The sequence below is a fragment of the Xenopus tropicalis genome, chromosome 1 (assembly GCF_000004195.4).
Source record: "Xenopus tropicalis strain Nigerian chromosome 1, UCB_Xtro_10.0, whole genome shotgun sequence".
Lineage (NCBI taxonomy): Eukaryota > Metazoa > Chordata > Amphibia > Anura > Pipidae > Xenopus > Xenopus tropicalis.
In genome coordinates this window covers 111880331-111906958 of record NC_030677.2, presented here as the reverse complement: position 1 = coordinate 111906958, position 26628 = coordinate 111880331, and the positions used below count along the sequence as shown (strand labels likewise).

Sequence of the window (26628 nt, the reverse complement as noted above, 5' to 3'; positions counted from 1 at the left end):
ATTCTGTGTGTGCAAATTCACCCACAGGTCCCCCCTGACTCTGATAGATTCTGCCTGTGTTTTCATTAAACAATTTTGCTTCCTCGGGACATGGGAGGTGCAAGTTTCAAATAATGTTTACATTTCATTGTCTTGCCTATACACCCGAATATTATCATTGATATAGCGTGTCTACAAACATAAAAGCATCCCTAAAGCAGCATAGGTCGTAGCACCCACCACTGCAGCACTAGAATATTCTGTCAAACTTTTCAATCCCCCCCCCCCTTCTCCAGCCATGGTACGAGCCAATAAAACTCGTTCTCAGAATAGCAGGCTACGTTGCAGCAAAGTCCCGGAAGTGAGCTGGCGCCTTAAAGATTCGCTTCCGGGACACTGTTCAACATGGCGAAGTCTAGGCTGGAAATTAATTTTGTTCGTTTACTGTCTCGGTGTGAGGCTATGGCTTCCGAAAAGAGGGAGGAGGGGGAGTGGAGGCTGGAGAAGGTGAGGGCGTTTAGTGGCTGCTGCTTATCTTCTCTACACTCGGACAGTGAAAACCTTAGCCTTCCAGCTGTCACAATTTGCTGCGAACCTGGTTTCTTTACTGCTGTGCAAGTTGCAAGCAGGACTCTTCAGAACTAACACGTGATTTTAATAAGCTGCAAAATCACTGTTTATATGGGAATGTCATAGAAAATAAGCATTGTGATTATAGGATCCATTATCGAGAAACCTCTGAATTATGGAAAGGCTGTCTCACTATTTGTTTTAAGCAAAAAGTTCCAATTATTTAAAATGATTTACTTTTACTTTGTGCTGGTAAGAGTACAGTGTACTTGACCCTAAGTAAGCTGCACAAATCCATATTGGTGGCAAAACAATCCTATTGAGTTTATTCTATGTTTAAATGATTTTTAGCAGCATTAGGGTGGAGATCTAAATTACAGAAAGATCCCTTATCTAGAAAACCATGAGTTCCAGTCATTCTTTATTATAGATCCAGTACCTGTACAAGCTGTTTAAAAACCATTAACACCATAAAGTGAAAACATATTTTTTACATTACCGTAATCTGCAAATAAACTATTTTTTCAACCAATGTCCTGTTTTTTTTATCATAGAAGTTCCATTTAGATAACCAAAAAATGGCTTTTGACCCCTGTTTACCTTCCTGTACAAAATTCCCCAACCCTTGCATTTTACACAGCTTATTTTCTATGTTAACACATGGCTATCCCTATGTTTATAAATTAGTTTATATAAATTATTGTTATGCTTCTAAGTCGAACACACTTTTTACCAGTGTATATACCACTAGTATATAATATTTGAATGCACACAAAGTGTTACTGGTTCTTTACTATGCTGTTTTGTGACAGGTTCTGGTTATAAAAAAAATATATATTGTTTGATTTTGTCTGAGAACTATATAGAGGAGTTTTGAAAGCAGTGTTAGGAATTCTGAGTTACTTCATTCAAAAATATTACATAACCATCTTTCTTAAAGTCCTGGTGCATGATGTTCTATCTTTTGTCTTTTCAGTCATGTTAGTTGCAGATATACTAAAGAAAATAGTTAAAAATGAAAAAATCTGTTTAGCGGTAACCCTGCAGCTGAAGGATAATGTTACAGGAAGCATTTTTTTCCACTTGCAGAAAATTGCAATCAGCTCTATGAGCAAGTATGCAATTTTGTACTGTAACACATTTTGTGTCTCTGCTGGTGCCTTTTGCAGTATGTGGATCATATTTATTTTTACAGCATGCATATAAGGCGTGTTAGTCCCTTGTATGTGTACTGTGAAAGGAATACAATGCACATGTCACTGTGCACATGAGGAAAATTTCAGTCTGAAAGTCCACTAGTTAATTTACTTGCTAATATAATGAATTTGAAACACCATCTACTGTTCAGTTTACTGTGCAATGAAGAATCTTCTGATGTATCTGTGATTGGAAAATTAAGTTTTTGAGCAGGGAAGAGTCTTCAGATGTTTCTCTCCTTTGATCTAAACAGATAAAAATCAAACTCTTCTCAGCTCAGTAATTTTTAATAACTGATGGCCAATTGGCCGATATAAAAACAGAAGGTGACGCTGCTGTTCCTGATTCATTATTTTACCAGTGTAAAACTACTAAAATTTTAAGAATAGAAAAAAGCACCCTGAGAAATGTTATGTTCATTTGCTTTGACGGTTTAAATACCCTTTTCCACCAATTAATTTTTAAGCAGCCTTTTTCAAGTGAACACCTCTCTTTACATTAGAAATTGTACATCAGAACAAAACTTTTTTACACACCTTTATACTTGTGCCCCTTTAGTCTCCAGAGTGTTATCTTTAAAATTCCCTTGCTAGCATATTCATCTGTTATAGAGCTAAAACAAACTCAGGACTGTTCCTAACCAGAGTACTTTATTTTCTGAGCACTAGGTGTCAGCAGAGCATCCAACTTGTTCAGATAATGTTTAATGATTTCAGACCAGAATTTATGCTTTTTTCTTTTTGAGCTAGGCTTTGGGGGAACTTATTACAATTGTACAATTATATATAATATATTGCACCTAATTTAAATTTGACCTTAAGAGGATGGTTATCTTTATATATGTCACATTTACTGGAGCTTTGCATAGATCCCCTCTGGTAAGTTTCTGTGTTACAAATGAGTAGTGGATGTGCCCCAACGGTTGTTCAACAGAAATCTTGAGAGGAATTACAGTGTAATGTATAACCTGCTCAGCTATACATTAGGAAGCTTCCAGAGAATACATTTTAATTCTCCACTTAAAATCTGGCTAAATACTGAACTTAGTCCAGCCATTTACTTGCACAGTCATATCTGAGGATAACCAATAACACTATATCTGTGGACAATACGTTGTTACTTTCAGTTGTCCTCTGCTTATTGTTGTCTACTGGTTTTCAGTGTATCTTTCTGTTGCTACAGATTACTACATTTGACACTATAATTATTATTTATTTTGTTATTTATCACTTTCAACATATAGCACACTGTATTTTTTTCTTGACCACCTCTGCACTACTGGATTTTGATCAGTGCATATTTATTTGCAGTGCAACTATTCTTCCTTTAGTCTCTGCCATTTTTATATTTCCATTTCATCAGGCTTCAATACCTGTATATGGGGTTGCTCACACTGGTTCCTTTTTTTTCCCGTTTAGTTTTTTTGTGTCAAATTATCTGTGCTATTGGGGCCCTCTTGTTCTTAGTGCAGTCATGTTCCTCTTGCTTGCCATATAGCAACTCCTTTAAAGGATATTGTCATGATTTTATGGTGTATTTTTTATTTCTAAATTACACTATATCAAATAATTAACTCTACCATGTAAAATGTTATTCTTGAACCAACAAATGTATTTTTTTTTTATTGTGATATTGGTGTCTAGGCATTGTGCCCGAGTCTGAACTTTCAGAAAGAGCAAGTGCTACACATTAGAACTTTTTTCAGGTAACCTATTGTTTATCCTACCCCATGTAACTGGAGGAGTCCCAAGCCAGACTTGGATTTCTTACTATTGAGTGCTATTCTTATATCGACTGGGAGCTGCTGTCTGGCTCCCTTCCCATTGTTTTGCTGATTGGCTGCTAGGAGGGGGGTGATTTCACTCCAACTTTCAGCTCAGCAGTAAAGTGTGACTGAAGTTAATCAAAGCTCAGGTCACATGGTTGTGGCACCCTGGGAAATGAAGAATATGGCTAGCCCCATGTGATATTTCAAAATTAAATATAAAAAAATCTGTGTTTTTGAAAAATTGATTTCTGTGCAGGTTTCTTCTGGAGAAGCTCTATTAACTGATGCATTTTGAAAAAAAACATGACAGTATTGACAGTATTCCACGACAGTGTTCCTTACACAATTGTCAGTAGAAAGCCACACTACAAGAAATGTACCATTACCTGCTAAAACTGAATTGTAAGACTTTACATTGATCATGCAAAAAATAACCTTCACTTTTTTGCGAAATAACACACTTTTATTTTTCTTTTTAATAGTTTGTCTGTGCCTTGGAAGAAATGCTTGATTCAATAAAGAAAGACAACAGGTAATAAAAGTATGCTGCTTGTTTCTTCATCAAGAATGCTCCAGTTTGGAGAATAATGTAAGCTGACAAATCATTTTGGCACTTCTAAGAGATCCTTTTCTTCCTCCTGCATTTTGTATTGTTTTTTTGTGTCAGTTAAATGGTGTTTGATTTTAGGATTTTGGCTTTTAATGAAAATGAATGATAGTTATTTTTCAAAAAACACACCATCTAATGGCTATATGACAGCCAATGTTACAAGAAGAGCTTTCAAATTTATTAATGCCTCAGTTGTTACTGATAGTAGTGTCCCTTCCTCAATCTCTTCTTGTGTTGAGAGAATGTTGACTTATATTATATATATATATATATATATATATATATATATATATATATATGCCTTATGGACTTTTAACTTTGTACATGAATTCTATTGCAAAATTACCATGTCTCTGTTCACAAAAAATATTATTTCATCTGTTTACTCATACTATTTTTTAAAACTACTTTCTGTTGGTCTCTTAATTAAGAAAGATTCCAATAGCCTGGATATTATGCTTTTTCAATAAATCATTCAAAACATTCAGGGCATTTCACTACCTCACTGCTCTCCCCATAAAGAACCACATTAAAGATCTGTGCTCTAGTCTAAAGGGGTGGCCTCTGGTGCATTGGCTGTTTCTAAAACATTATTTGTAGCCCAATATTTTTATTGTACTATTTGATCTTCCTGAACGAAATGCAATTAATCTTGCATGACTGAAACTCTTAGAGTACGTTGTGTGGACACCTGCCTTCTAATGTCTGTGCCCAGCCACATTGGATTACCAGTTGGTGTTACCAGCCCTTGTGTAAAATTTAGGCTGGGTCAAACTATAAGAGGTGTTATGAGGGGACGTAGTACTTAAAAAATGCAGATTGGACCTAAACTCTTATTTAAATAGTACTATTTTATATATGTTGTACTGTGCATTTTACAGTATATTAATAGTAGAGACATTGGGAAAAATGACTTTCTTGTACACTGCTTTAACTGTAAAAGACTACCAAGGAGCTAAAAGCATCTATGTTTTTTAACAGTAATTTTTACTGTTGATTAATATAATACCATTACAATATTTACCTTAAATAACGTCCTTCAAGTAACCAGAAAAAGAGACATTGTGGAATGACTAAATGGAATTGGCAGGTAAGTTAAATTTAGTGCCAATTTATATACTTTAATCTGTAAAGTCAATTTGCTTGACTATGCACACAACACCATAGTAAGTCAATACAAATGCAATGTCATAGGGATATCAAAAGCAGATGTAGGGATACTAGAGAGTCATTCTTAAACAAAACAAAAACAAATTTTTTTTTAAACTTTAGAGTGGTCACTTTAAGCTTTCTCTTCTGGTTTTGGATTTTGTTCGTTATTCAGCCAAATCCAAAAACAAGAACTGTGCCTTTAAGCTGGTTAGTTCAGATATGTGGACTCAAATAGAGGTGGGAGGGCTTTGGATATCACCTGTAGTATATTATCAGCAGGAATATTATGAAAAGACTTCTCTGCATCTCACTTTTTTATTTTTTTGGTGTTGTGTCAAAATCCATGAAATCGTTTTAATCTCAATAGTACTGTTAATAATAGAAGTTGAAGCAAATTAGTTGAAATAACATTCCATACTACATTAAAAGGGTATTTTATTAATAATAATAATGCTTTAAGAAAAAATGCTCCAGGTCCAGTAACCTTTAGCAACCAATCAGGTTGACCTCTAAATGCTACAGCAGGGGTCCCCAACCTTTCTTACTTGTAAACCAGAGTCAAATGTAAAAAGACTTGGAGTGCAACACAAGCATCATAAAAGTTCATGGAGGTGCCAAATAAGGGCTAGGATTGGCTATTAGGTAGCTTCTTTGGACACTATCAGCTTACAGGAGGCTAATTTTGGTGGTAATCTTGTTTTTATTTAACCAAAACTTGCCACCAAGAAATTCAAAAATAAGCATCTGCTTTGGGGACACTGGGAGCAACATCCAAGAGGCTGGCGAGAAACATGTTGCTCACGAGCCACTGGTTGGGGATTACTGTGCTACAGTATACCACTAAATGCTACCTGCTGTGGGTTACTAAGACTGGAGCATTTTGCGCCTGTTATTGCATTACCCCCTCATTGTGCAGGGACAGCATTTTACAGATCTATACTAAAAGTTACAGGTGAGAGAATAGTTCTCTGTATGAGCTACGGAAATCCATTTACCCCTGGAGACATCAATTATCATGCTAAGGATTCTAAAACATTCAATAACTAACTTCAAACCTTTTTCTACATTCTTTAATATTGAATTGAAAGGTCACAATATAGAAATCTTTATAAAGTTGGTGTTACAGGATTTTAACGTTCAGTGGGTTAGTGGAATACAAATTAATTGGATTTCAGTGCCAGCTAAATTAACCCAGATTTGATCATTATAAGGCCTGGTAAGACCTCATAATAAAATTACTTTCTTTTGCCTGAACTAACACTTTCACATGTATTTAATGTTGTTGTTTAAAAACTGGTCCTACTAACCATCATCATTACTGTAAAAAATCTATTGTAATCTAATTTTTAGGGCCATTTTCTCATGGGAGTTCTTTGCCTTTGTTTGACATCCCTTGTATATTTCAGTTATTATATAAAGACTTGGTCATATATTGGACATATTATATACATATTTTTTCCCTTTGTGATTCTCAGGAGTGTTTGATCTGTATCTAACTGAGTATCACAACTACTTGTGACATCCATTTTTATGTGTTCTCTAGAAAAGAGACACAGTAAGACACAATGGGGCACAATTGCAGTGGACAGACTTGCACCTGGGCAGTAACCCATGGCAACAAATCAGTCATATGTTTTGTGCAGTCAGTGCTAAAAAAAAATAATGAAACCAAAAGTGTGATTAGTTGCTATGGATTATTTCGAAGTACAGTTTTGCTTAGTAAACAAAGCCTAATGGCTGTAAATACACGTACAGTCAAAGTGACCGTTTTGGCATTGGTCTACATCTTTTCTATAACAAAAATATACTTGTTTAGATTTCTCAACCCTGTGCATAATAAGTCATAATAATTGTTTCGCTGTTCTTGTGCCTTATGGTCTGTTATAGATCAGTCTCAACCTGTTGCAGACCTTCAAAAGATCCGTTATCTCATTAAACACTATTGAAAAAAACCCTTCCATTTATGACTATTTTAATGTTTTAATTTATTTCTTCCTTAGGTCAAGGATAGTTAACTTTCATGGTAACTGAAAGGGTAACTGAAACTGAAAGGGTATCAATAGATGGGGAACTGTAAACTGGGTGTAACTACGCCAAGGTCATAAATATATATATATATTTTGTTTTCGCTTAATCATAGTTCATAAGAATGTAGATGTTGCATCACACACATCTGCCTTTGCTTGTTTTATTCCACAATATAACATTTAGTGGGGGAGATTAGCAGTGTTTTGTTTTTAAAGGCTGTCCTAAAGTCAGAGAACATTTCTCACACAAAAGGAGATAAATTAAAAACACAGCACAGTGTGTTACAGTTTTCTCATGGATTAGCCTCTGGCAAACTCAAAGTACTGACGCACATGAATAATGCTGTTTGTCTTCTTGTTGCGATAGCACTCCTCAGTAAATATGTATATGTCTATTTTTTTCACCCAACTTGAATGAATTCATACAAAATGCAAGCATCTATTCAGGCACTGGAGATGCCCCCACTAGCAGTAACTCCAGCAAAATATCCAAACATATGTTGGATATACATATTCATAACTCCACCCTTTGTGCTGCCAGTGTTTGCCATATCCAAGCTGGCAGTTCAGAAGTACCAAGGTACCATAATAATATAGCACTTCTGACAATTAAACTGATTGCCCCTTTCCCCCCCATAGCACATAACAAGAATGTCAAAAAGTAAAATTGCACTTTGAGGATAGTCTTTCAGCTGTATTTAGGACAGTAAATAATCAAAAATCTTTATACCTCACTCTAAATGAACTTTACTTGGTATCCATAGGTACACATGTTATTACTTATCACAGATGGCTGCAAGGGCACATTGGGGATTCTGATTAGTAGCTACCAGTTAATTCAAGCAGATATGGGCACATATACCTTTTGTTAATAGCTCCTTTTGTCCAACTTTGTGTCCAAACTAAAGCTTCACACTTGCACATGTTAGTAACTAGGCCCTAAAGTTACGAATATGACAAAGCTGCAAAGATAAACTTACATGACACAAAATAAACCTCATTGCATAATATTGGATGCTGAACACCATGGCTTTCACTTTGTCAGCATTTTTTGCATCCATGGAAGAAGTTCAGGATGTTAGAACCATTGGTCTTCAGCATGACGTGTGATTTTAGGAGATTAACATTTTCTGTGTGTGTATTTGTGTATATTGTAATCTTATGCTTCATATGCTATGATCGCAGATATAGACAGGTAGATCACATATGCATTAAATTGTTAGTAAAGTTTCCATGGTAACAGAAGTGTTTACATAGCAATTTGCACACTTATGTAAATAAAAAACAAGTGTTTCTTTTTTTTTATATATATTTCCTGTTTGAAAAGATGCTGGCAAGAGTGGAAAATCCTGACAATTGTATAAATTACAGGAAGATTTGTAAAAATAGCACAAATAATGGTTTCCGGAGCAACAGAGGGAAACTTTAGTTCTGATATTGACGTATTTAAATGCGTGTCTGGAAAAGGTCTTGCTTCCTGCACTTAATTCTATTAATTGTGCAGGTGGCATAAAGGATTTCCAATATGGAATAGCAGCTTTGCTTCAGACATAGTTGACATTTTTATTTATATTGGGTGAATTTGCTGCAATAATTATTATCATCATAATATTATCAAACTTTATCAAATGGTTAAAGACATAATAAGGTTGATTCACTAAAGGTCGATAAGCTATATCACATGCTTTTTGCAAAAAAAAAAACCATGCGATTCGCTAAAGTGTTATCGCATGCGTTAAGTCGCATATCGCGTGCGTTAAATAGTGCACAACCGAATGCATTAATTTTACCGCATTGCGTTAATTCTCGCACAGAAATAATACTAACGCATGATTCACAAACACATAGACGTGCTAAATATCGCATTAGTCTGTGCGAAAATTAACACCTTCTTGATTTTGGCAACACAACATGGACTTTGCAGTGTGATTTATTCAAGTATGTGTTGGCCCTAGAGTGATGCAGCCTCCAGTTTGCAGGGAAATGGTCATTTTCAGAACAGTAGTTTTCTGAAAGTAATGGCGTGTATGGCTAATATGGCATGCGTTTTTTCGTAAGCAGTGACAATTTGTGCGCGCTGCGTTAATTAGCGCGCATTGCGTCAAATACCGCATGAAAATAGTCTTCGCGACTTAAACAACGCAAACAGCATCGCGTCTAAATTAACGCAAGTATCCTTTTAGTGAATCGTACGTTAAGTCGTGAAAAATAGGACGCAATAAAATTTTTTAAAACCTACAGCAGGGAAGGATCAGTCTGTAAGACCAACAAAAAAGAAAAAAACAAAACAGGGAGGTAAATAGTTAGAACCATCTTATGAGGTTTACCTTGACATCATTTGGTAGCTTTACAATTTCATGATCCACTATTTTTAAAAATGTATTCACTTTCCCATAAAAAAATATTTTGAATGTTTGACAATAGTAATATTTGCATTTTTTTCTTCTACAACTTAAATTGCCAACTGCTATCTGGTTGCTAGGGCTTAAATATCTTAACAACCATGCATCTCTTCAAATTGAGAATGTTAAATGAATAGTATAGGGCCCAAAAATAATAAGCAATAAAAAGTAATAATAATAAATCTGAACCCTCACAGATTAGGTGTGTTGGTTGCCCAGGCCACTGATATCAACAACTGGATAGATTTTACATGTGGAGTTTAGCATGTTATGGAGCATAACCTTTTCCTATAACATATTAAATGTCATTTAAACGTGAAGTTTCTTTTAAAGATAAGAAAAAGCTTTCTTGCCAGAGGCTGCCATTTGGAGTTATCTTCATGAGAAGCTATTTATGTATAGATAAATATGTGCCATCATTATCAAATTAAGGGTAACCAAGTAGAACATCTCCGTAAGAATGCTTACCATCTTCTCATGCTGAATACAACTTTCTTTACTCTGTATCCTAACCTTTTTCAGCTCTTACAGGGGGCAATATGTGACTTTGGTTGTGTGTGATAGTGACTGTATCCTGCCCAAAATGCATTTGGATATTGCATACAGACCCTTTACATACTGAATATAATAAAGAATTTGTCAATCAATGTACTGTAGTTCCCAGGCTTTGAAGTTGAGATGTATATTATGCAACTCTGTGGATCCAGCAGAGTTGGTCAAAAGTAGCTGGAAGTCCTTCCATTTGACTTTTCTTTAAGGTGGGGCTCAGAATGCAGTGTGGCTGGTTAGTTTGTCAGTGCACAAAAGCCAATACATGCTAAAACCTGATCACTTTAAGCAGCCAACAGTGCAGCAAATGAAAATCCTGATGCCAAGCCCCTCTCAGTTTTTCTTCTGCCACTACTTTTCTGTTATTTAAAGGTGAAGAAGGATTTTCAAATTTCCCTAGCCTCCTAGGCATCCACATTTCTCATGAGTGAGTGAATTATTTCCCATACATACTGTACATGTCTTCCATACATAGTGTACATATCATATTGCCATTGTTTTGCTTCTCACTGGTATATCATTTGATGGTATAATATAAGGTATAGTGATGGTGATGCAAGCAAATATACTTATTGGTTTGAAAACTACTGCTTCTTTTGGCCTTCCTAGCACTTCTTACATTGTCTTATTTAGACATGTATGAGATAATGTGTTTTTGATTTATAATTTGATGTTTGGAAGAGATAGCTCAAGTTTCTTTTGTGTTAGGACTGTAAAACCTGAACAGCCCTATGCTGCCTGTGTGTGCCATAATCTGCCTGCCTTACGCTGCCTGTGTGTGCCATACTCTGCCTGTCTTATGCTGCCTGTGTGTGCCATACTTTGCCCACCCTATGCTGTCTGTAGAAGGGCTAATTAAACCACGGCTGGTATTTAATTGTTACCAATTTAAGCTCTAGTGGTAGATTACAATCTACCAGTTTGGCATCCCACTGACTTACGGCTCAGTGGGATCTTACTATATTTTAAACCAAGCATATATGTATGCCATTTTAGTTTTTCCAGGCCACATGAACAAACTTTTGTTATTCCCTGGAATAAATGAGTGGAGTCTCCTGGATTCATAAATGTGCTTCTTAAAAACTCGTCTTTTTTCCAAGTATTTAAATAACCTCCCACTTTATACATCTGTAGTGTAATTAGAACTGCTTTAAAATCTGACAGTTCTGTATATCGTAAATTAATATTATTTATCTAAACGCAAGGAGTACAGTGATCAAAGGCCAACACAAATAGGTTGTATTGCTACCAAAGCAAAAAATGGCAGAGATGTAAGACCTAAATGCTAGAATTTAAACTACAATGTAAACTAGCATTATAAAATTAAAAAACACTGCTACATATGATTGAAAATTAGATCAAGCTGTAACTTTAAATAAAATATTACATAGTTTATTTGTGTCTTTCCAAGACAATTTTAAAAACAGGATTTCCTTGTCTCCTTTTTTCCCGTGGCAGAAGTAAAGGTAAACGTGAATGTTAGGTGCTGTCTGCAGCTAAGCCTTCTGTGTAACATATTTCCCTGACACAGTACGGAAATGCACTGGTTTGTTGCCAGATGTTGTTATTTCTGAAGTTTTTCCCCACTTTCCGAAAAGGAAAAGGATCTGCAGAAAACAATTCAATTTGGGCATTGCTTTCGTCCTTATTCACCTTATTTACCAGAAATAAAAAGTGTTAAAAAGGGATTATCTTTATTTGGGCATTAGGCTTAAAATTTTTATTCACCTAAAGAAACAGTGAAACAAGCATAACAAAAACTGCCTCTAGTAATAATGATTACAGATGTTATGTAGGTTTTTATAAAATAATTAAAGTATACCTTTAAAGTGTAATGACAAAAAAAATGTAGAAAAAATAGTAAAAAAAAAAAAAAAGAACCAAACCCTAAAAATGAATATGGCTAGAAATGCCATATTTTGTATACTGAATTTATTGATCATCCTAAAGGTTCAGAAATGATCCAGGCCTTGACAGTTGGATTTTGTTAGAAGTGCTAATGGCACACACATGTTTAGTGTTTTCTTGGCAGCTGTCAAGAAGCTAAGGGGTGTAGGGGTTTTTGAAAATCAGCTAATTGCACTGGTTTCAGAGTTGCCATGTATTAATAATCCGTATTAATTACTAATTAGCTGTATATTGTGACATTTATATTCTATATATACAGTATCTTGTGAATCAGTCCTTAAGCTCAGCAAGTGACAGCAGCACAGAGCATGTGCAGTGAATCGGCAGAAAAGAAGATGGGGAGCTACTGTGGGATCTTTGGAGGCACAGATCTTCCCTGCTAAAGGGCTTTGGTTGCCTTAGGCTGGTACAGAAGCCCAGAACATAATATACAGCATTTCTGCTCTGTAGTTAATCTGTAGTTCTCCTTTGAAGGACTTAAACCTTAAACCTACATTTGCCTACAATGTATATCAGTTGGGCATGTCTCCCCCACCCAAATGTATCATTTATACTGCATATATACCCCTATGTGTGCCAGCACCATCACATTTTCCTAAACCAAATAGCAGCTTTCACCTGGTGGCCATTTTTTTCTCTGATACATAATCAGATACATTTTAATCTGCAAACAGCATACACACACACAGACCCTTATTCAGCATAGATTTCATCAAGAATGCAGGCTCACACAGGCAGAACTGATAAAAGTTCTGCTTTGTTTGAGCTGAGCTTAGGAGAGGAGTTTAGGAGAAAAAATGTAAGCAGACAGCTAGAGCTGAGTTTCTATGGGAACCAGCAATGCCATCTCTTCACTGGCTCCTAGACTGGGGGGCGTGTTTAGTAATCTGAGTTTAGAACAATTGAGCATGGCCACAAGCCAAAAGTCAAAGCAAATTTCTGAGGGAGGGGATGAGTGGGTTACAGGAGGAGAAGGAAATCTAAATGATTAAGGGGATGCTGCAGCCTTACTAACCTCTGGACAACCAGATTGGCAGGTATTGAAAGAATTCAAAGAGGCTGTTCACTGATTAAATTAAAATGTTTGGGCTACATGTCATAAAGGATTTTATACAGAGTCTCTTCTCAGAGCCTTATTTGCAATTTATTAATGATAAGCCCTATTTCTGTGTTCGGAATATTTTGCTGAATTGTCACAGTTGGCGATCAATCTACATGTAGCTTGAAAAAATGGCACATCCTGTTTTCCATATCATAAGTATATATAATGTTTTTCAAGCCTTGATGCATTCTAACACAGAACAAGTTGTATTGTACTCATAGTTTATATCTGTAATAATACTTATCTTGAATGCCAAGGGAAGAAAATACAGATATAAAACTGGCTAATTTATTCCCTTTTTTCTACCACAGAAAGCCTGCTGCAGAACTTCTAGTTGAATATTCTCGAAAGGTGGACTTCTTAAAAGGGCTGTTAGAAGCTGAAAAACTGGTAAGATGGGGTCAAAAGCTTTGTTTAATTCTAAGTTTTATGTCTAAAATATTAGATGGAAACTGTACCCAGCTGTACCCTTTCTCTGTCCACCAGTGTCTAAAGTATCTTGGGTTTGCTAACAGAACGTGGAATGTGCTATTCTAGCTGTATAATAACTGCCTTATAGAGCATGACATACATACGAATGCATCTAGCCTACACACATTAAATAAAGTCTGCTTGTCTATGCAGCTTATTTGAAAGCGAGGAAAAAAAAACAAAAAAAAACTAAATTTTAGGAAAAAAATGCCTTAATGGACATAAAGTAGGGACCTGTTTTCTCATATAAAATGGAAAATAATTTATTTGCTGGCCCTGAAAAAAAGAAATTACCTTTATATGTGAATAAAAATGCATTTACTTTATATCACTGGCCATGTAAAGGACATGTAAAGTGTATTTGACTGGAGGGTGCAAAAATATTGGGCAATTTTCCATGGGCTGGTGCAGTTTTCTCCTAACAGGAGCACCACCCCAAGGCAAAAGCTTCTATTTCACTGCTTAACATTTTAGCAGGACTCAGTGAAATAGACTTTACGTGTCCTTTAAAGAGAACATGTATATACCTGAAAAACAGGTATGTTAGAATTATATTTAATACCAAACTAGATTTTAATAATTTCACTGTCATTCACTCTGAGGCATATGGGACTAGGACAGAGTGATCACTACTGAATAAGCTTACTCCATTGGTTGCAGCACTTTCCCATACATCTCTATGGAAAGCATTGACAGGCACATATGGGCTAATTGACTGCCATTGTTTTCTTTTCAAGAAGAGCATTGCTTTAATTTTGCCAGGTACCATAGGTTGTAGCCTCACGTGCCTCAATTCTTTTTTGTCATTAAATGTGATGAGATAAATTGGAAAGGAAGCAATTAATTGAACAGAACTCACAGGAAGGCTGAGCATTACTAAACTGCCCACTCTGCACAATTACTTATAATCAATGAGAGATTTCCTTTATCCCATATATTCTGTTAATCTAAAAACTCCAAACATACAAAATGGATCTCTTACTCACCTATTTTAAGGAAATGGGCCTTCAGCCTTTTATAAAGACAGATGTTGCTTATTATGCTTCTCATTGGCTTATGACAGATTCAGATTTAAAGGAACAGTAACACCAAAAAATGAAAGTGTATAAAAAATAATTAATATATTATATACTATTGCTCTGCACTGGTAAAAGTTGTGTGTTTTCTTCATAAACACTACTGCAGTTTATATAAATACCTTGCTGTGTAGCCATGGGGGCAGCCATTTAAATTGAAAAAAGGAGAAAAGGCACAGGTTACATAGCAGATTACAGATAAGTAGCAGATTCCCATTGTATTCTACACAGTTTATCTGGTATCTTCTTATGTAACCTGTGCCTTTTCTCCTTTTTTCAATTTAAATGGCTGCCCCCATGGCTACACAGCAGCTATTTCTATTAACTATAGTAGTCTTTCTAAAGCAAACACGCAACTTTTACCAGTGCAGGGCAACAGTACATTATATTTTAATTATTTTAAAACATTTTTATTTTTTAGTGTTACTGTTCCTTTAATGTATCCAGTGACAATCCAGAAGGCCATGTCCTGTAGCAGCCTTCACAAATCCCAGAACAGATTGTTTTATCTTCTTAGCATGCTGATATGACAGCCAGTGTTCTGTGCTGTGCTACTCATTTTTTAAATTATATTTCTTTCATAGTAGATCATTTTGTTTAGCATCTTGAGCAGTTGTGATATTTTTGAGATTGGTAGAGACGGTGGGGGTAGCAGTCATGCAAACCTTGTGATTTCAAAGGGACAGTAACATCAAAATCCAAAAGTACTTTAAAATAATTTATAAAATATTTCTGTCTTCCTATCACTCCCAAATAAAATATTTATTGGCAGCAACATTCTTTTTTTATTTAAATTATGTATTCTTATGAATTAGAAGATAGCTAGCCAAGAATAACATCTGTTTAAATTAATATAGTGCTAAAAACCTATGCAGAATTAAGCCTTGCTTAAAACAGAACTCACTGCTCCACTCCACTGCTTCAGAGAAGTATATTTATATAATCGCTATCAACCCTTCTGAACCAGGAAGCATACTATTTTTACCTTTGCTCAGTAGCTGAACATTTATTTAAATTCCTATGTAAACCCCTTTTATTTATGGTTGCAGTTTTTAAGTTAGTTAAGGTCCTCACCTAAAATCAAGGTCACTGGTCTAATCTTAGAACTATCCTGACCCATCCCAGTTCTTAAGATATGTCAGCTCAGATGTAATCAGCCATGTATAAAATATATCTGGCTGCCCTTGGCCAGCTTATGTAACTCAGACTGAGCAGTTTCAATCATGGTGATGGTTTATATATGAAACCGCATTTTTAGATACAAACAACTCCAAACTTTGTAAAACAAATGCAAAATACTTATTTTGATAATTTTTGGGAAGAAAGCAGTCCTAGTAGCCATTCATGCAGTAAATATGAGGCCAGGGTTTCACACTTAGCCTTCCATCAGTGTGAAGCAATGTACTGTATTTTGCCAACAGCTATCAGGGTTGCAATGAATAATGGTCGGTCCCCAAACATCTGCATGGCCCACTCCCCCAAGTCACCCAATCCTTTCCACAAACTGCACCTCCAATCGGCCCAAATGCTGCATCTTTGTGGGAACATATGCTGCTTTCACAGTAGTTCATGCCCCTGACAAGGCTCTTTTCTGCTTTAAACCTTAACCACTGGTAGATGTGTGGCCTCCATCTCAGACTAGGTTACCAGATCACTTTAGAAATAAGTTGCTGGGCTGTACTAATGTAAATTAAATGCAGTCAGTGCAGGACTTTTAGCTGCATTTCTCTTACAGGTGTCAGTGGGACACAGGAACCATGGGGTATAGCATCCACCACCAGGAGTCATGATACTGAAGGAAGACGAAAGACTCCTTCTCCCTGCTGCTATACCCTTCACCACTTCCTGTCCACCTCAGTTTCTTCAGTGTCCTCAAGGAGACAACAACTCAACCAGCTGCCAACAACTTGACACTGCAAATGGTCCCTAAAACGAGAAGTCTGCAAGGACATTGCAGACAGGTGGGGTCTACCATAGGATATCTTATGACCTCCCATCAAAAGGGCAAGGTACCGCAGTTTATCTCATGTTGTCCCCCTAGTGTTCACAGCTGATGTGCTGACAGCACCATTGAACTTCAAACTGGCATTTGTATTTCCACCGTTGCCCTGATCTCCACAATTCTCAAGAGAATCAAAACTGAGAACTACATCATCATTCTCATAGCTCCTCATTGGTCCCAGAGTCCCTGGTTCACTGATCTGGTGACCCTGAGCAGTGTATCCCCTTTACCTCTTCCACAGATTCCAGACCTTCTCTCATAAACCCATCTCTAATCCGAATCCCAGTGCTCTGAGTTTGACAGCATGGCTGTTGAGGTGCTAGTTCTTCGCCGTAAAGAATTCTCTCCAGAGGTAATCAAGACAATGATGGCAGACAGAAAGCCGGTGTCCTCCAGAACCTACAATTGAGTCTGGAAAACCTACAAGGAATGGTGTTCCAATCGGGGTAATTCCTTTCAGACCTTTTCCTTTCAACGGATTCTCGCCCTCTTGCAATCAGGCTTGGACAAAGGTCTCTACCTAGGTTTCCTTATTTCACAGCTTTCAGTGCTTTCTGTCCTCTTTCAGAAAAAGCTAGCCATTCTGCCTGATGTTCTTACCTTTCTTCAAGGGGCTGCCCACATCATCCCATGTGAACCTTTCCCCCCTGGGACCTCAACTTGGTCCTTACCTCTGTCCATGGTCTCCTGTTTGAGCCATTGGCCGCAATACCAATCCTATGGCTTACCTGGAAAATGGTGTTTCTCCTGGCCATTGCTTCAGCACAAAGAGTATCGGAATTGTTCGCTTGGGACAGCTGCCTTGCCTGATTTTTCATTTTGACTGAGCAGTACTTTGAATGGTCTCCTCCTTAATTCCAAAAGTAGTTTCCACCTTCCACATCAATCAAGACATCCCTATACCTACCTTCTACCCACACCACTTTTCTCCCAAGGAGGTGGCTTTCCACATGCTGGACCCAGTCTGAGCACTTAAGTACTACCTTTATAGAACCAAGGGCTTGCAATCTTCCACCTATCTACTTGTCCTCCCAACTGGAGCCTAAGAGGGTGTCCCAGCATCAAAAGCTATCATCTCCAGGTGGATCAGGGAGACCATCCTCAAAGCCTTTGTAGAAAATGGGAATTCTCCACCCTGGAGGATCACAGCCCACTCGACTAGATACATCAGCACTTCCTTGGCTCTCTGCAGAGCAGCGCTCTTTTACAAAATTCTATGAATTCAAGGTCTTTGCAGCATCTAATGCCCATTTCAGCAGGAAGATTTTACAGGCTGCGGAGGTTTAGTCAGCAGTACCTCAATTCCTCCTGCCCTAAATGAGGGATATGATCCCTATGTTCCACAGACACCTTTAAGAGAAAAGGGGATTTTGTGTTACTCTGTTAAATCCTTTTTTCTTCAGATGTGTGTGGGAAACAGGGATACCCTCATAGGAAGTGGATTTGCTTTTATCCGGGTACACAGTAACAGTTATTCTGTAAATAATTCTGTTTCTGTAGTAGCTGTAAGCTACCTTTTTGGTAGATAAAACTGAGGTTGACAGGAATTGGTGAGGGGTATAGCAGCAGGGAGGAGTCTTCCTTATTTCTTCAGTGTCCTGCCTGATGGTATATGCTATAACCCAAAGTCCCTGTGTCCCACAGACTTCTGAATAGAAATTAAATGAATGAATGAAAGGTAGAATCACTGGGGGGTGCTAAAATGTGATTGTAATGAATTACCTGATACCCGGGCCGGTGCTTCTGTTAGGAGAAAACCGACACCGGCCCAGGGTACATGCAGTCGAACACAGCTTTTTCACTCTACTGCACATGCCAAGGCCCCAGGATTGTAGAAAAAGAAAGTAAAAAATACAAATTCTGTTAAAAATTCAGAGCAACTTTTTCTGCTTCTCTAATCTGTGAACACATACCCTTATTTTACCATTTTTCACAGATGTTCAAAAGGCTGTAAAGAACTGCTTATGAATTTTACCTGTTTCCTTTTAATCTATGCCCCTCTTGTGCCTTACTAGGGAAAAATAAGGCTACAAATCACTACAAGTTTTCCCTGTGTCTGTCTTCTTTGTCTATCCTTATTGCATTTTTTCATTAGAGCTTTGCCAAAGGGTGCATGCCCACAGTATGTCATTTATTTCTCACTGTTTCTACAACCTTAACATGTCTGACATTAATGTGTATAAATGGTGCCATTCAGGGAGCTGTGACTAGAAGCAGGTTGCCAAGAGCTGAGATGTGTCTACATAAATGTGCAAAAGAACACCATTTCTAAAGTGAGCTTGATACAATTTTGCGCATAATGTTCTGTTATATAGAGTAAAATTCATAAGCAGTGTATTGCTAAGCGACATAAGGAAATGGGCCTTATTTGGTACTGACTTTGAAACCTTCAAATCATTTTTACTTGCAGCCCTCTCCAAGTGAGAAAGCTCTGGCCAATCAGTTTCTTGCTCCAGGCCGCACACCCACTATAAGCAAGGAGCGAACACCAGTCACCAAGACAGTGCATCTGCAAACCCAAGCACGCTATACAGGGGAGATGAGAAATGAGTTGTTGGGAAAGGTAAGAAAATGAAGGATCCTCAAAGATAATTAAATGAAAATAGTTTTTTTTTTAGAAGCTCAGACATCCCTAGGGCAAACAGTGGAAACCCACTATATAATTGTTAAACCACATACACACAAAATTATTATTCATAATTAGAATTTATTGTTATTAGAAAAACGTGTGACTATATTTTGTGCAGTTACATAACATATATTTATATTAAGTACTAGTTAGCCTTGAGATGGCAGCCCTACATGTTCTAAATGTTATTGAGCTTTGTGCTTGTGAAGTAATGTCTTATTTGTTGTTAAAACCTTGTTTTGTTTTTTTTACAAGTGCTTAAAAACAGGCATGAGAGCAAAGTGCATGGCTTATTAGTAATCAGTAGAGATGCATTTTGCATATGGCACTCATTTCTAAGCGTCTGCAGGTATCTGGATTTATTACTGATAAGCATGGGAAATTCCTCCAGCCCTTCAGGAAAATTTGGAGACTTTTTTTTGAAAGACAGTCTTCTGTCTGAGCACCTCATAAAATGTTTTTGAATACTGTGATTTCCAGATCATTTAGAATTCTAAGGCAGTGTGTAAAAAACATGATTTGTTGAATGGCCAAGACTTAGGATTTCATTATCTCCATACAGCAACATTTTTATAGCTATGTGCACTACCACTATGTTTTTCATTGCGTTAGAATATACCACCCGTATTTTACACACATATAGCATGCCAAAACCTTTCAGAACACTTGCTAAATAAAATGTTCAAAATATTTGAAAAATGTTGTCAACCTGATAAGTGAGCAAAACAATGTTGGAAATTCCAGACGACAGCCTTGGGTGAGTAGCAAGGCCTTGAAGTGCCTGCCTAAAGAGGAATACAAGATTGGGCCTTTATTATAGCACAGCTGCTAGGATGGTGGGGGCAGCTTCAAAACATGATAGAAGTTAAGGGATTACAAATGGTTGTAAAGATGGTAATCTTAGGTCTACAAAAAAAATCTAAATGTATAAAGACTATAATATTAACAGATATGAATTAGGGTCAGGATGCTGTAATTCTGTCTGCAGCCCATCTCTTTGTTTGGCTGCTCGGTGGGCTGCAACAGGGGGTATTAAATAAAGGGGAAGTATCACTTGTTTGTATGAAATATTTAAATGCCACTTTATAATATGTTTTAAATCTTGGTCAGTTGATTATAATGATGGATTTCCATTTTTGTCTGATGGTTTATTCAAAAGTTAAGGTGGCCATACAAGGGCTGATGAAAGCTGCCATCTCAGCCCCTTCAAACCAAGTCAGCAGTTTGATTTGATTCCAGTAGAATAATGCCATTTGCTTTGCCACTTTTCAGCAGGCATTTGTTAAGACCAGAATCGAAGCCTAATTTTAACTCTTATATTGCATGTATTCAGTAGATAACACTGCTAATATCTGGCTAAAATTTGGACATGTATCAATAGGGCAGGCCTAAAAATCCTGTTGGGAGAGGAGCACATTGCAGCCTCTATAGGCCCAATTTGGCACTGCATGTGGCTGGCCATATCAGGCCCAGGTCTGGCAGTGTATGGCCAGCTCTACTGCAGTTTGCAATAGTATTATGCTATATGCTTTACCAGCAGACCTCTCTCCGTAGCCAGTGAAAAAGACCAGCTTCACCACCTATTAACTACTTTACCTATTAAATATTTTTTAATGCATGGATCTGGAATCTCGTTCTCTTTTCTGTGCCAGTCATCAAATCCAAATAATAGAGTGGGCAGCAGACACTATGTTAGCCCTATAAATGTGCATTCCTTTTTGGAGAAGGTTTGAAGCTGCAACTTCTGTTTTCTGTTAGGCCAAGGGAATTAATTTACCTTTGTCAATCTAAGTGACATAAAAATACCCACTTAACTAACATTAGTTTTTCTTTATACATAAAATAGTAATAAAGATTTAAGAAAACTCCATTCTGTAGTTTCAAAGCACAGTGAGGACCCATGTTTCTTTGCATGAACAATTATGGTACAGACCCATTATCCAGAAAGTTCCAAATTACAGAAAGGCCATCAGCCATATGCTACGTTGTAATCAAATAATTCACATTTTTAAAAATGGTTTTATTTTTCTCACTAATAATAAAACAGTTCCTTGTACTTGATTCCAACTAAGATATAATTAATCCAAAACAATCCTATTGGGTTTAATTACTGTTTAAATAATTTTATTAGCAGATGTAAGGTAGGGGATCCGAATTACGTAAAGACCCCTTATCCGGAAAACCCCAGGTCCCGAGCATTCTGTATAATGGGTCCCATACCTGTAGTAGTTAGGATGACTTATAACAGACCACAAAAATATATCTTATGTATGTTTTAGGGATGCACCAAATCCAGGATTTGGTTTGGGATTCTGCCTTTTTCAGCAGGATTTTGATTCGGCTGAATTCAAGTGTCTGGCCAAACCGAATCCAAATCCTTAAAATCACGTGACTTTTTACATAAAAACGGGCGCTTCTATTTATCCATTCCATAGCCTAATTTCAATATATAAATTAGGATTCAGTTTGGTGTTTGCATGAACCTTACATGAAGGATTCTTGGTTCGGCCAAACCAAATCCAAAATAGTCAATTCAGTGCACCCCTAATATGTTTTGTCTTTGTCAGTATAATCAAAGAGTTGTGAACATGTGTAAAATGCTTAAAAATGCTAAAAAAAATACTGGGTAGAGCTAATTTATTATGCACCCCCGTGACTAAAATTGCTGATTTTTACAGTGTGCTAGCACTCCTCTTGAAAAAATGTACTTTCCTGCTGCAGCTCTATTCTAGGTCTGTACACATGCACATTATAGAGCTATACAGGGAAACATGGCAGCACTCTGCAGGAAAGTATACCAGGCTTGTTCATTTTTTTTTACTGGTGTCATTTAAAAGTTCAGCGATTTTAGTCCCTGAGGGATTCCTAGCTAATTGGAACTGCCTAGTGTTTTTAATTTTCAATGTCCAGTCTTTTAAAATTTCATCTAATTTAATTTTCTTTTTTTCTCCAGGGCACTCTAGCTGCCAATGGTAAGTGTCGTATATCCCTGTATAGGAAGATCTATACAAAGCACACAGATAGTTTTATTAGTCAGACACATTGCCATCAGGCAATTTCATTGGATATGTAATGGGAAACACAATGTTACTGTAAGATTAATAATGCTATTGAAGTGCAGTATATCCCTTCCAAGGAATTGTGTTCTGCTGGTATTAATGCTAAACTGTTATACATGAACAGGTCTGTTGGGGTAATTTATTAAAGTGTTGTACATTGCAAAGTACAAGTTACTATGCTTTTTACCCACAATGCACCCTCCCTTCCCGGAATTCCAGCATAAATGCACCTGCCACGTCTCAACACAGAGTGCCCAGTGCCAGAAGCGTAGAGAGTTGTGCCAGGAGTAAATAGTGCACATTTAGGCATATTGTTTTTTTGTTTTTTTTGAGTTTTTTTTCAAGGGCCTTGTACAGTGAAATGAAAATGTTATTGCAGCAGCATTCTACTGTATGTAGAGACGGTTTTTTAAACATCTCTAAAATAATTGTGTTTCTAGTGTTATGGAAATAAATTAAAGTATTTCCTGTCCTTACTTGTGTTGTTACAGATTTTGGCGATGTTTATCCAAGAAAAAGGAAGTGAGTAGCTTTTGTACAAACCCTAGTGCTTGAGAAATGTCTAAATCCTGGATATAAAACATAACCAGAGGTCATATTGGGATTTTACTGACTGAAGAATAGTTTTTAACAGACTAAATGCATTCTTCCCTTAGCAACAGCGGGAAAAGCATAGAAGCTGCATATATACAGTGGTGCTTGAAAGTTTGTGAACCCTTTAAAATTTTCTATATTTTTCTATTATTTTATTTAACCTAAAATATAATCTGATTTTCAAACAAGTCCTAAAAGTAGATGAAGAAAACCTAGTGAAACAAATGAAAAATTGAAAAACATATTTACCTTTCTATGCTAACTGTTTCCAAAGTGAAGCTTCTTGTTGCCAGGCTTAATGAGCCTAGTAACCATAAAGCAGATTCATTGTGAAGGTGATTGTTAGTGAACCAGTCAACAGTTATTACCTGCAGGACCAAAAAGTTAAATACTATAATACACTGAAGACCAGGTGAATAATGCAGAATGCCATCTGCAATTTGAAATGCCATAAGTGCTGTTCCTTTTAATTAAGAGAAGGGGTAGTCTTATTGATTTATATTGCTGTTGTACACTCTGACTGTTGCGCACTTAATATAATTTGGTGCTTTGATCCAGTGCAACATATTTCCAGTGCTAATTAGCCTTGAAGTAGACAGGAATGGACACAATTTTCAGCTGCTTTTTTATTACTACATCTACCAACAAATGCTTTACTATCTATGCAGCTGGTGGTGGATGAAAGAACCAAAGGATACCTATTTTGGCCTAGGTTTGATTTGTCTTCTGTTATCCTCACCCCATGTACAACAGTAACATTCTTTTCTCCCAAACAGAGGCTCTGTTTCAGATGACAAGCAATCTGCGGCTGAGCTTGATGCAGTGCTACAGCATCATCATAATCTACAAGAGAAACTGGCCGAGGAAATGCTACGTCTCACCCAAAACCTAAAGAACAACACACTGGCAGCGCAGAATGTTATTAAACAGGATAACCAGGTACATATGAACAATAAGACCAGACTCCAGAACTCTTATTTTGCCTGCATTCATCAGGCATTAGTAAAGCCAACTGTGTTATGGTGTTATCAGGAACCCACACTTACACAGGTAATCCAATACTTGATACTGCGTGTCATTCCTCATAAAACAATATCCTTCAAATAGCGCTCACTTCCTGCCTTTTACTCAGTCTTACCTTGTGTCTCCTTCATGAGAGGTAGTTGTTGCATCATTATTCTTATTTTTAGCAAAGCCCCAAATAATGTAGTTTTTGATAGTAAAATGTGTATGTGTGTCATAATAGGTCACAATTTACTTGTTAGTTCAGAGATCAGTCTATGTATTGAATCGCATATTTTCTACACTGCTGAAATATTTCCCTAAACATTATAATGGTAAACGACAAATGTCATTTAGTATGTAAAGTTTGCTTATGTTCCCTCCCATCTAGATTGTAAGCTCTATGAGGCAGGGACCTCCATCCTCTTGTCTCTTTGACTCTTAACTTATTGCAACTGTATCTTGTATTTACTTGTATTTATTGTTATACTTTGTTTTTATCTTTTATTTTAATAACCCCCTGTTTGTATTAATCTATTCTACTGTACAGCACTGTGTACATAAGTAGAGCTTTATAAATAAAGATATACATACATACATATATTATGTGGGCTGATCTACAGTGTCTACCAGTTTAAATTAGCAGATGAAAACACAATTGGTAAGTTTAATATGTCAGTAGAAGCACAGAACTGAACACCCAAAGAAGGGATGATTTGGGATGCCATGCAGTCTGCTTAGCTGATAACAGTTAGACGAGTCAATGTGGGTTTGGGATGGAGGGGTTTACTATCATCGGTAAAATGGGTGTGGGCATGGGTAAAAACCTACTTTCAGTTTTCTTGAGATCCATTGGAGCAATGCAATAAGGATATCCAAATACATGACCAATTCATACGATAGGGCACATTCACTTACCTAGCAAAGGCCACTTATGGAACCCTGGAGCCACCGCCTAGTCAGAAGGTGGTGTTAACTCCAGGGTTCTTCTAAGTAACTAGGCACAGCAGTGCCCTGTTCAGAATGGAAGGCAGGAATAACTGAGCGCCACTGAGCACGAAAGTGCAAGGAGCATATTTTGATGCAAGTACCTTTAATGAAAGTGGTTTTGGGCACTAATCACTGCAGAGAAAAAAGGGCAAGTTGCACATTGCGCTTGCAGAGGTAAATGTGCCATAATATTCCACACTTGACCTCTGGTCTGATTAGATGAATAACCAAAATGAAACCAATGTTTGACTACCTTGACTTTTGCCACTTTGTTTGTTGCTCACTTGTTTCATTGTGATTCTCACATCTCTTTCTCACTCATTCCCTCTCCTATGTAGACACTGTCTCATTCTATCAAGTTGGCTGACCAGAACTTTGAAAAGCTAAAGACAGAATCAGACCGCCTGGAGCAGCATGCCAAGAAGTCTGTCAACTGGATTCTCTGGATTATGCTCATCTTTGTCTGCTTCACTTTTATTAGCATGATTCTTTTTATCAGAATATTTCCCAGGTTGCGGTGACAGTTAAAGCTAAGCAGCATTCATAGTACATTGCTCAAGACACAAGCAACAAATTTCCAAAAGGAATTTGCATTGCGTTTACTACTGCAGATAGTACCACTATTTTCATAGTGGAAAATGGAATGGCAGAAAGAGTGCCACCTCAGCCTAAGGTCATCTAAAAACTGGGCGCCTGCTTTCAGATGCCAGTTATACAGGTGTGTCATAGAGAAACTTTCATTGTCAGTATTGGCAAGTGATGCCACAGGAAAATAAAAACCATATGACCTTATCTTAAATTTCAGGAAACTTGTCCTTAGCTTATTTACAAAACATTCCATTTCACTCTCTTTGTTTATGCCAAAAGCAATATAGCTTAATTAATAAGCTATCAGATCCAAGCATTGGTTCCTCTGTATTGAACTACGTTATGAACTTCATAGAAACCACAGTATTTATTAAATAAAATGCAACTGTTTAATATTTACTTTGTAGAAAGGCATTTATCATAATGATTACCGCCTCCTTAGAAAGGTGTTGGCAGGCAAACATAAGTTCCTTGGATGCTGCCTTTGAAGACAGCTTTACAGCACTTGCTGTTTTCACAGTGCCAGGCAGTTTTACTGAAGTTGAGAAGGATACCTACAGGGCTCACAGGATGTGAATATTGAAATCCCACATGTTTTGCTTGTGAGTGCTCTAAAAAGTAAGTGTAACAGTGAATCACAGTTCCTAATGTGTTCACTTGTTTGCCTGCTACAATATTCGGGATGATATCACAGACAGCATGCACACACCATTGACAGGGTCACCTTTATGCAGAGGCAAATGCCTCTCTTGTAAAGACAGCTCCTTTTCAAAATTGAAGATTTTTCAATGAGGTCTGAAAAAGCAATTGAAACAGAAAGTAAACATACATTTTAATAAAGCAAACACAGTTCTTACAGAGCTCTTTGTACTTTTTGTCATCTTTGCTAATCCCACATTTTAGAGAAGCTTTGTTTTTTCACCGTAGGACAAAGTCAGTTGGGTCAGTATCTC

General features: G+C 37.0%; 1 protein-coding gene across 1 annotated transcript; it reads left to right on the top strand.

Annotated features, from left to right (window-relative positions):
• The first annotated feature begins 368 nt into the window (after nucleotides 1-368).
• use1 (unconventional SNARE in the ER 1 homolog) lies at nucleotides 369-26535 on the top strand. Its single transcript, NM_001127019.1, has 8 exons — nucleotides 369-486; nucleotides 3997-4046; nucleotides 13576-13654; nucleotides 19224-19376; nucleotides 22396-22414; nucleotides 22993-23023; nucleotides 23872-24034; nucleotides 25426-26535. Exons 1-8 carry the CDS (start codon nucleotides 385-387, stop codon nucleotides 25606-25608), a joined length of 780 nt encoding a protein of 259 aa, NP_001120491.1. The 5' UTR covers nucleotides 369-384; the 3' UTR covers nucleotides 25609-26535.
• The last annotated feature ends 93 nt before the right edge of the window (nucleotides 26536-26628 follow it).

Excerpts from the sequence above, each read along its gene's own strand:
- use1 (NM_001127019.1), top strand. The coding sequence starts at position 385 with ATGGCGAAGTCTAGGCTGGAAATTAATTTTGTTCGTTTACTGTCTCGG. Across the intron at positions 13,655-19,223 it reads TGTTAGAAGCTGAAAAACTG|CCCTCTCCAAGTGAGAAAGC; the intron begins GTAAGATGGGGT and ends TTTTACTTGCAG. Across the intron at positions 24,035-25,425 it reads TTATTAAACAGGATAACCAG|ACACTGTCTCATTCTATCAA; the intron begins GTACATATGAAC and ends TCTCCTATGTAG.